The sequence below is a fragment of the Dipodomys ordii genome, unplaced genomic scaffold (genome assembly GCF_000151885.1).
Source record: "Dipodomys ordii isolate 6190 unplaced genomic scaffold, Dord_2.0 Scaffold41, whole genome shotgun sequence".
Classification (NCBI taxonomy): domain Eukaryota; kingdom Metazoa; phylum Chordata; class Mammalia; order Rodentia; family Heteromyidae; genus Dipodomys; species Dipodomys ordii.
Genome location: NW_012267257.1, coordinates 8,719,244 through 8,730,911, shown reverse-complemented (window position 1 = coordinate 8,730,911; position 11,668 = coordinate 8,719,244). Strand labels below are relative to the sequence as shown.

Here is an 11,668-nt window from a genome sequence, read left to right as displayed (position 1 = left end):
CGCCCGGAGGTCTCCAGGAGGGGCGCGTACTCGCACCCTCGCCCCGCTTCCTTTCCGCCCGAGCGCCCGTCCACCTGCACGCGGGAAGGGAGTTTCCCCCTCGTTCGCTGGCTCCTCCGGCCCGGCTGCGGTCTCTGCCCTCCGGGGGTCCCCGCAGTACCGCCGGGAGTCAGGTAGGAAGGGAGGGGGGCGAGGACTCGGTCAGGGCCGGTAGGGAGGGTGCCCCTGAACTCGCCGTGGCCGGGACACCGCCCTGCGGGTGTCCTAACCTTGATCTTGTGTGCTTGTAGGAATTCTAGAAGCCACCGGAGTTTCCTTTCTACTTTTCCCTCCTCCCACGACCGGCCACTCAGTGGCTGTTGGGCGCCAGGACGGCCCCAGCCTGTGGGCGCGACGCCCTGGGAGCTGCTCTGGTCTCTGTTCTGTTGCGGGTCGCAGCTGCAGGTGCGGTGTGACAGAGTACCCGACTCGGACCGGTAGGGCTTAACGTGTACTGAAATTTGTGTTTTTAGATTGTCAATGAGACACTTTTTCCACCTTTATCGCTGCGTCCTGCAGATCATTTGACCGATGTTTATTGTATCTGCAGTAGACCTCGGCTCTTGTCTATATAAACAGAACCGTAACAGTCCCTATGATATCTAGGGAACGTAAATTCTGCTTTTTTTATTTTTTTAGTAGTATTTTCAAGAGAGTTGTTACTCAGTTCCTCTCATTTGAACTAGGGTCAGTAGGCAAAAATTCACCTTCCACGAAATAGTATCAAAAACAAAAGACTGAAAATGCCATTTCTTTAATCCCAATGATAATTAACTCTCCTTTGTGTTTATGAAACCAAAGGAACATACATTTAGCATTGTTTAGGTCCAAGGAAAGTACCGCATGGGGAAAGAGAAGTCCCAGTCTTGAGCTTAGAAATATATCCTAGGTAGACCACAGTGCAACCAGCCTTCCTTGATCAAGTTCTACTACATGACAGACTACACTTAGAAGGATTAAAAAAAGAAGAAGAAGAAGAAATCTTTGATTAGTGATCTATTTGGGCAACAGGCAGGAGAATCAACACATTCCTCACATCCACCTCCTTGCCTTGTGAGTTTCTGCAACTTGGGCCTCTGGTGTCACTACCAAGCAGAAATCTTTTCCAGGTTCCATGGGGGGGGGTGCGCCAGAAATTAACTTTTGACTTCACCAACCCCTGAAATAGCATCTTAAATTCCTTCAAATTTGCATCATGTCTAGAATTTGTATTAGGAAGTTTTTTACTGTTTTGTTTTGTTTTCTTTGGTCCGGTCGTGGGGCCTGAACTCTGGGCCTGGGCACTGTCCCTCAGCTCTTCAGCTCAAGGCTAGTGCTCTACCACTTGAGCCACAGCGCCACTTCCGGCTTTTTTCTTATGTGGTGCTGAGGAATCGAACCCAGGGCCTCAGGCATGCAAGGCAAGTGCTCTACCACTGAGCCATCTTCCCAGCCCTTTACTGTTTGTTTTAACCTAAAGAAAAGAAAATAACCTCATCTCTGTGCCAGTTAAAACATTAAAACTCTTGCAAAGGTCCAAACTGAAGGTGAATTTTGCAAATTTATTTGCAGTCTCTCTGAAAATACGAAGAATTAAAAATGTAATGCCTTGGAGTGGGGGTGGGGGGACAGAAACATCAGCTTGTTTTGGTTTTGTATTGTCAAATCTATTTCTATCTAATAAACAGAATTGAAAGCATTCTTGGAGGAACAAAAGGCCTAGAGTAATAGATGAGAAAGCTGGGCGGGAACTTAGTGGTCTTCTTATCTGTCTTACCAGACTCCATTTAAGCAGTTCAAATTGCTCAGTTTTTTTTAGGTGTTTTTTTTTTTTTTCTGGTTTTTGTTCGTTGTTGGTCGTGGGGCTTGCACACAGAGCCTTGGCACTGTCTCTGAGCTTTTTTAGCACAAGAATAACATTCTACCACTTTGAGCCAGTGTCACTTCTGGTTTTCTGGTGGTTAATAAGATCCATGATCCTCAGCTCTCAGCCTCCTGAGTAGCTAGGATCACAGGTGAGAGCCACTGAGTTAGCCTTTTTTTCCTTCCTTCCTTCCTTCCTTCCTTTTCTTTTTCTTTCTTTCTTTCTCTCTCTCTCTTCCTTCCTTCCTTCCTTTCTTTCCTTCTTTCTTTTCTTTCTTTCTTGCCTGTGTCCATTTTATTTCTTGTATCTCAGTCTTTTCTCTTTTTCATTATTTTTTGAAGGTTTCATCGAAATTTCTTCTACCCTCTCCAAATCTGCTCATTATTCAAGTATTTGTTAATCTGCCAGACACTTGCTAATTTTAATTTTGAAAAACATGAAAAGTCACAGTCCCTACCTTGGAGACAGAAAGGTCTACAGTAACAGTTTTCTAATATTTCTCCACCCCTAACCAGCAAAAGTAACATTCACATGGCTCAATATTCTCCCAGGATGGAGGCAAAGGTAGACTTCGGTTTACACATGGCTCTGACCCATCACAACTCTTTCCCCCTATTAAAGCAAAGTGTATTGGAATGTAAGCGGGTAAGAGTGATTAGTAACTGAATCCACTCTAAGAGTAGACAAAACAGAATTGTATGCAAGCTTGAATACTTCCACTTTGATTAATATGAACAAATTATATGCTTATGAGGACATTCCCAGATGACCCATTACTGTGGTGCATCATCTCCAGTCTCATGGAGGGTCTGGGTCATGGACAGCTGCTTCCTTTCCAGTCCTTTAGGGCTTCCAAGGGGTTGTGCCTCCTCTGAGTCTTTTCTGAGATGTTACGAGACTTAAGATGGATTTTACATGTCCCTAACATCCATCTCTAAATGTGATGGCAAAATTAAATAATCTGAGTACTTCATACACTTCTAATGATTCAGCCTAGTATTTCCTTAGCTTCACTGAAGTTACATCGTGGCTAATACTTGATATTGATGTTTTCTTTTTTTCTTTTTCTTTATTGTGAAAATACTGTACAGAGGATATTGATGTTTTCTTAAACTTGTTTTGTGTTTTGTTTTTGTTGGTCATGGGGCTTGAACTCTGGGCCTGGGTGCTGTCCCTCAGCTCTTCAGCTCAAGACTCTACCACTTGAACCACACTGCCACTTCCGGTTTTCTGGTGGTTTATTGGAGATAAGAGTCTCATGGACTTTCCTGCCTAGGCTGGCTTTGAAACTTGATCCTCAGATGTCAGCCTCCTGAGTAGCTAGGATTTACAGGCGTGAGCCACCAGCGCCCAGCCATTAATATGTTTAAGAAGGGAATATTAAGAGATGCTGTTTTTACTCAAAGAAAATGTGGTTAGTGGGGGGAGGGGAGGGATGAGAAAACTTGAGGAGGGCATTCCAGGTTGTAGAAAATAACATGCAAAATTGGAGGAAAGTAAACCTTCATTTATTTAGGAAGAACTAAGGGTTACAGTGAAGGATGGAATCATCCTTGTAGAAACAGGCCCAGACTTTCCTCCAAAACCTCAGCACACTGTTCATTTCACGCATCTCCACTTATGAGTAGGTGGGTGGTTAGTCCTAGCTGGGTCTGTACTATTATTAAGAATATGGCAACCCTGTCCCCTCTTCACTTGATTAGAAAACAAATAGACCTATTCATGATCAAAACTATACAAAACATACTAATTTGTCAGAAGATTTAAATCTTTTAACAGTCCTTTCAGTTAAGAGAAATAATATTACCGCATAGTTGGGCTGGGAATGTGGTTTAGTTGTAGAGTGCTTGCCTAGCATATGCTGACAAATTGTTCCTTTAGGTTAAGGTCATCAAAGAGAATAAATGGTCATTTAACTGTGCAGTTTTGAGTTGTTAATAGAAATACTCAATTACACTTTGGTAATGCAAAGAACTGAAAAACATGGGGATGCCTTAGCTGATTATTTGGCTCTCCAGACTAGTAATTTGGTGTTTTTCAAACCAATATTCTTCCAAAACTTGCTCAAACTTTATTTAAGTGGAAAGGTAGAAAAAGTGGAATGCTGGAACAGTATCCCAGGAAGCAAAGACTAACTTCTTAGCAGTTAACAGGCATATGACCACAAGGTTTTGACAGCATTATGGTATTTTTATCAACTATTTTTTAGAATGAACCTCTGTTGAATGTCCTTCTATTTGGTGTTTTTCTTGTGGCTGGGCTGGTGTGGGTTTGAAAGAGGAAAAATACAGACATAATGGCCTACTTGAATCACTACTTTTCTCCCCATCTACTTTTCAACATATCAAGGGCACATCTTGTCAACATGATGTATTACCATTGACCTTGGTTGCCTGTCTGAGGTGATGTTTGTCAGGTTTTTCCACTGTAGGTTACACTGTTTTGCTGTTCCAGTCTTTGGAAGGATTTCAACAGTTAAAATTCATACACAAAGGAAGTGGCGCTGTGGCTCAAGTGGTAGAGTGCTCGCCTTGAGCTGAAGAGCGCAGGGACAGCACCCAAGCCCAGAGTTCAAGCCCCACGACCAACAAAAAAAAAAAAAATTCATACGCAAAGAATCCACAAATAGACACCCTTTTCTTCAGAGTTTCTAAGTATATCTACCCAAAATTCGGGAGTGGGGATACAGAGGCAGGAGGATCAAACTAGGCTTGCCTGGCACCAGTGGCTCATATCTATAATACTAGCTACTCAAGAGACAGAGATCTGAGAATCACAGTTTGAAGCCAGCCAGGCAGTAAAGTCGTCATGAGACACTTACTGCCAATTAACCACCAAAAAGCTAAGATAGGTTCGTGTGTAGAGAATTAAACTTGAATGAAAACACCAAGGAAGAACTTTCAGATCCCAAGTTCAAACCCAGTACAGGCATATGTACACACTCTCGCTTGTGTATGTGCACGTGCACACACACACACACACACACACACACACACACACACACACAGAGGCCTGCACTACATAGGGAACTCCCTTTACAGGGTGAAAATCTATATAAATGATTTAGATTATTATAGATTTTGTCTCCTGTCTCTTTTGTACTTATTTATTCAATCAGTCACTTTATAGCAGTGGGGAGTCATAGATCTTTTATTCTAAAACTATTCCAGGGGGCTGGGAAGGTGGCTCAGTGGTAGAGTGCTTGCCTTGCATGCCTGAGGCCCTGGGTTCCATTCCTCAGCACCACATAAGCAAAAAGAAAAAAGCTGGAAGTGGCACTGTGGCTCAAGTGGTAGAGTGCTAGCCTTGAGCTGAAGAGCTGAAGGACAGCACCTAGGCCTAGAGTTCAGGCCCCATGACTGGACCCCACCCAAAAAAAAAAAAAACCAAGATTAGTCCATGGTGGCTCATGCCTATAATCCCAAAGATCTGAGGATCACAATTCAAAGCTAGTGTTCACAGGAAAGTTCATGAGACTCTTGTCTCCAGCCAGGCGCCAATGGCTATTCAGGAGACAGAGATCTAAGGATCATGGTTCAAAGCCAGCCCGGGCAGGAAAGTCCGTGAGACTCATATCTCCAATAAACTGCTCAGAAAACCAGAAGTGGAGCTGTGGTAAGTGCTAGCCTTGAGCTGAAGAGCTCAGGGACAGTGCCTAGTCCCTGAGTTCAAGTCCCATGACCAACAAAAAATATATATTAGATGCTAAACTATTTGAGGAAGTATCATTTTTAGACCCTTTCTGCTGAAAGAGCAAATATGGCTAAGTATACAGTAACTCATAAATCTACCCAAAACTTAAAATTGTTCTATCCAGAGAATCATTCTGTCTTAGTCCATTAAAGTTGCTACTAAGAAAACACTATAAATTGGGTGGCATGTAAACAACAAAATATATATAGCTCACAGTTCTGGAGGCTGGGAAGTCCAAGATAGCAGGCAATATTCAGTATCTAATGAGAGACGGTTCCCGGCTCATAGTTGACATCTATTTACTGGGTAACACGGGCTGGGACAGGTAGGGCGGCTCTCTGGGAGCTTTTTTTTTTTTTGTCAGTCGCGGGGCTTGAACTCTGGGCCTGGGCGCTGTCCCTCAGCTCTTCAGCTCAAGGCGAGCACTCTACCACTTGAGCCACAGCGCCACTTCCCATTTTCTAGTGGTTTATTGGACATAAAAGTCTCACGCACTTTCCTGCGCAGGCTGGCTTTGAACCGTGATCCTCAGATCTCAGCCTCCTGAGTAGCTAGGATTACAGGCGTGAGCCACTGGCACCCAGCTCTGGGAGCTTTTAATGAGGGCAACAATACTATTCAAGAGGCTTCACTTTCATTACCATATCATTGGGTTTTAATGTTTGAGGTGGTTTTTGTTTCATTGTGCCAGTTCTGGGGCTTGAACTCAAGGGTCTGGGTGCTTTTTCACTCGAGTCTGGTGCTCTACCCCTTGAGCCATATCTCTACTTCTGGCTTGTTTTGTGGTTCATTGGAAATAGTCTCATGGTCTTTCCTGCCTGGGCTGGCTTTGAACTGTGATCCTCAGTTTTCAGCCTCCTACGTAGCTAGAATCATAGGCATGAGCCATGGGTGCCCAGCTAATGTTCGTTTGTTGTTTTTTTTTTTTTTTGAGTTCAGCTCCCTTCCTTCTCTTCCATTTTGCACCACGTGAGGTGACAGTGGAAAGACCTCCACCATGCCAGCTCCATGATATTGGACTTGCCACTTTCCAGAACTACAAAGAGAAGAAATATCTGTTCTATGTAAATTACTCAGACTCAGGTATTCTATCCTAGCAGCCCAAAATATACTAAAATAGAGGGACAGAAACATCCAGAACATAGCAAGCTCTAAACTCTTAGGGAAATGATTCTGGGCAAACTTCAGATGTCCCAGCAGTCCTACAGGGCCAGCCTCCTGCCATGGATGTGGCTTCTCCAGCCTCAGCTTCTGCTGTGCATACTGATAAGGGACAAGTAATGACCAGAATGTTCCTCAGAATGCTCCGGCTCAGGGGCAGCTTCACAGAAGAATACTATTGACAAAATTACCCCCCCCTCCCCCCGCAATGATTCTCCTCCCCTCTCCTTTCCTACCCTCCTCTGACCTCTTCTCCTTCCCTCCCTCCCCTCCCATCCTCCTCCCCCCCTCTCTCTGTCATTTGGCAGTAGCTAGAAGAGCACTGTATCATTTGAGCATCATGTCTTTGAAGTTCATGCAATTTATTCAAAGTGTAAAGCTTTTCAAAATTTAAAAACTGATGTAGTTGGAGGTGTGGCTCAAGTAGTAGAGAGTTGCCTTGCAAGCTTGAGTCCTTGAGTTCACTTCCTTGAATAATCACAACAAAAGGAAGTAAAGGAGAGAGGGAGGGAGAGAGAGGAAGGAAGGAATGGAGGAAGGTCAGTGAAAGGAAGGAAGAAGGGAAGAGAGTGAGCCTCCACCTCCGGAGTACATTTAACATAGGTGCTAGTGATTTGGATATGAAGTGTTCTACAATAAAGGATTGATGTATTGAACACTGGTTCCTGGCACTATTTGGGGGAAATTCTGGAAATATTAGAAGGGGGGCCTAAGTGGAAGAAGTAGGTCACTGAAGGCATATTCCCTAGGGCTGAGTCTCCCCATTTCCAACTGTAGGTTTCCTATCCAGTGTGACATGAGTAACCTCCACCACATGCTCCTGTCATCTGTTATTAACCTGACACCATTTTTTTAAAGCTTCTCGATCATTTAGAAAGAAAATGTTCTCAAGTAACATCATTGAAAACAGAATAAAATTTCTGATAAAACACAGACACTTTACACTATCATAAAGCAGGTATAAAGTGTTCACAGGTGATGTTCTTTCTTACCATGGGTCTAGAAACTATGAAGCCAGGAATTGTGGACAGAAATTTCTGGAACTGTGAACTAAAATAAGTCAGTCCCTCCTTAAGTTGTTTATGTTAGATATTTCTTCTTGACAATGCAAAAAGTATTGTCTCTCATTGAATACAACAGATGCATACCACCATGCCCAGATTTGCTATTATTTTAGATGAATTGTATTTCACATGAGTTAACTAAATGCTATTTTTGTGAATGACATCTTAGATCTGTGTATTTTATGAACTGTGTAGTTTATGATGGTTCCACTTCCAGGCTATAGATGAGGATGGATTCTATTTAATGAAGGCACATTTGGCACAAAATTCGTATTTCATGTACAAAAGTATTTTTATTAATTAAAGGGCTGCATTGTAACACTCACTAGTGCTAGACTCCTATTACCAGAGAAAGAAAATAGACACCAAGCTCTCCTTGCAGTAGTGTTCTTATCTCCAGAGAGATAGATATTATACCAACTGAAGTCACTTGCAATTCTAAAAGAACTATGCCATGCTGTGCTGTCTCATAGTGGTGTTCCCAGAGGGCTCTCTCTCTCCAGAGCCATCTGTAATAGCACAGTACTTCTGAGGCCTCCTGTTTCCTCTCTCTCCCCTTGGGGAGCTGCTTCTCCTCTGAGGGAAACTGCTCTAACTATGCCTTCACTACTCTCAGGTAGTGGAACATGCACTGCTTTGCCTTCCACCTATTCACTTAAGATGGTTCTGCTCCTAAAACACTATTTGCTATTGGGCTTCTTCATTGCCCACCTCCGGTATCTGCCCTAACTTGTGGAAACTGAACCTTTCCCCTACACCACTTTCCTTCCCAGTGGCCTTTTAAAACAAAAATAAACAAAAAACTGTCAGAGGTGGGGACGTGGCTCAAATGATAGCTAACCGGCCTAGTGTGAATGATACCTTTAATTCAAATGCCAAATAAGTAAGACCTTTCCCCAAAAGAGTTATTAATTTTATTTACCTAATGACATCCTAGAATTGAAATATCCTTAATAAAGCAGCATTTTACATTTGCATTGCTTGCACACCTATGTAAATATTTTTTTTAATTAAAAAATGTTATTGGAAGTGGCACTGTGCCTCAAGTGGTAGAGCAATAGCCTTGAGCTGAAGAGCTGAGGAACAGCGCCCAGGCCCAGAGTTCAAGCCCCACGACTGACAAAAAAACCAACAACAAAAAACTTGCTAAAAAATGTTATCTTTAAGTATTTGTACAAAAGTTGCCATTTAACAAAGAAGCTTATGAATACAGTATATCTTGATCGATGTCACCCCTTCAACATCCTCACCCATCCCTCCCCTCCCCACCTCTTCCTCAGTCTTCTTAATTTTGTAGGATATACATTGAATTATTGTTTGCATTCTCCCTCTCTTCTCCTTATCTACCCTGGTGTTTTTATGTTCAATCACTACAGCAGGAGTGTTTCTACTTCAGGGAACTGACAAAATAGTTACCTGTGCACATATATTCAAATGAAATATATCTAAGGACTTGGACACAGCTTTTAGATTCCTCAACCAAATTCAGATAAGGTTAAAATCTGATTAGATCCAGTAGAGAATTCCAGGGGAGAGGCCAATGAAGAAATTTCCATGAAGAAATGTGAAGTGAGCAATCCAACTTCCTTTAGTGAAAGGAAACAGGGGAGGCATCCAGAGCTTTGTAATGTGTTTTCTACAACTGTTTTGGTGAGGAGCCAAGAGTTGCTGCCATGAGATTTCCCTGTACTTCTGAATTTGTTCTGGGCAAGGATGTAGGTCACATGGGAGAGCCAGCATGGAATAATTTCAATCCTGCCAATATGGCCCCAGAAGCGAAACTCAGGATATAGAACCTGGACATTATGGGCTAGGCAGGAATTATAAAGACTATTTTATGGCAGGACTGGGACATGAGCTTGCTCAGGGCCTCAGGCTCACACTTGGCTTTTTCACTCAAGGTGTCGCTGTATCTGTCACTTGAGCCAGACCTCCACTTCCTAAAAGACTATTTTGAACTGAGGTACATCCACTCAACTCATGGGAACCTCAGGTGATCTAACCCAGCAGGGAACCTCAAGGATACTGTACAAGTTCCCAGGAGAGGAATAGATTAAACAGTTCAATCTTTTTTTGGGGGGGTCCGGTCGTGGGGCCTGAACTCTGGGCCTGGGCTAGCGCTCTACCACTTGAGCCACAGCACCACTTCCCACTTTTTTCTTTCTTTTTTTTTTTTGCTTATGTGGTGCTGAGGAATCGAACCCAGGGCCTCAGGCATGCAAGGCAAACACTCTACCACTGAGCCACCTCCCCAACCCAACAGTTTAATCTTTTGAGTCCAGCAATTATGAAGTCACCCTGCTAAGAAAGAACTACCTCATCTTCTCACCCCTTACTACATCCTTAGTCTTTGGATCCCAAAGAATATAAACTGGGAGAAAGCTGAGATCAGAAGGATTACTGCCAGAATTTAGCTCAAAGCAGGCTCCAATGGAAAGAAAATGAGTTACAGTCAACTTCAAATTATGGCCCATTTCATAGGCCTGACATTTTACTTATTGAAATAAAACTTGTTTTCAACGTATCATGATAGATATTCATTATCTTTCTTCTCTAACTCAGTTGTTTGTTTGTTTGTTTTGGGGGGGGGGTCCGGTCATGGGGCCTGAACTCTGGGTCTGGGCTCTGTCCCTCAGCTCTTCAGCTCAAGGCTAGTGCTTTACCACTTGAGCCACAGAGCCAGCTTTTTTCTTTTTGCTTATGTGGTGCTGAGGAATCAAACCCAGGGCCTCATGCATGCAAGGCAAGCGCTCTACCACTGAGCCACCTTCCCAGCCCTCTAACTCGTTTTTTGTTGGCTGGTCGTGGGCCTTAAACTCTGGGCCTGCGTGCTGTCCCTGAGCTTTTCAGCTGAAGGCTAGTGCTCTACCACTTGAGCCAGGTGCTACTTCCTCATTATATTTATTAGCTGAGATTTCATTGAGTTATTTCATGCATGCAGATGGGTCCTGAGACTTGAACTCAGGGCCTGGGCACTGTCCTGAGTTTTGAGCACAAGGCTCACAAGGTTCTACCACTCAAGCCACATTCACAGCTTATGGCTGGTTAACTGTAATTAAGAATCTCATGGAAAGTTCCTTCCCAGGGCTGGCTTCGAGCAGCAATCCTCAGATCTCAGACTCCTTAGTAGCTAGAAGTATAGGCATAAGCCACTAGTGCCCATTTTACACTGTACCTTAAAATATATTTTGTTATTGTTGTACAGAGGGGTTGACGTTTTGTAACTTAGGTACCTTTTAAAAATTCTTTACATGGGCAAGGACAGGAAGGGGAATCTGGGAGAAAGTAAAGGAAGGGGCACCATTGTCCAAAAACAAGTATGCTTATTACCTGACTTAGGAAACAGACATCCCTCTGTATAACACCTTAATAACAAAATTATATTTTAAAGAATCTTACAGAAGTGGAGTTGTGGCTCATGTGATAGAGCACTAGTCTTGAGCACAAAAGCTCAAGACAGTACCCAGGCCTGAGTTAATCCTAGCTACTCAGTAGGCTGAGATCTGAGGATTTCTGTTCAAAGCCAGTTTAGGCAGAAAAGGCCTGTGGCTCTAGGAAGTATGGCTTGAAGTGGTAGATGGCTAGCCTTGAACAGAAGAGATCAAGGCAAGTACACTAGCCTTGAGCACAAAAGCTCAAGACAGTACCAAGGCCTGAGTTCAAGCCCCAGAACCTGCGTGCGCGCGCGCACACACACACACAGGCACACACACACACAGGCACACACACACACAGGCACACACACACGCGCACACACACACACACACACCTACCTGGCTGGGCTTTGGTGGCTCATACCTAATACACACACACACACACATCTGGCTGGGCTTTGGTGGCTCATACCTAATACACACACACACACACA

General features: G+C 43.5%; 1 protein-coding gene across 1 annotated transcript in view; it reads right to left on the bottom strand.

Moving 5' to 3' along the window:
• Prkaa1 (protein kinase, AMP-activated, alpha 1 catalytic subunit) overlaps positions 1 to 11,668 on the bottom strand; it is a 44,436-nt gene that overhangs the window by 27,574 nt on the left and 5,194 nt on the right. Inside the window, exon 2 of the mRNA XM_013018515.1 lies at positions 31 to 493. Within this exon, the coding sequence (XP_012873969.1) occupies positions 31 to 493 (463 nt within the window). The remainder of the gene's footprint in view (positions 1 to 30; positions 494 to 11,668) is intronic.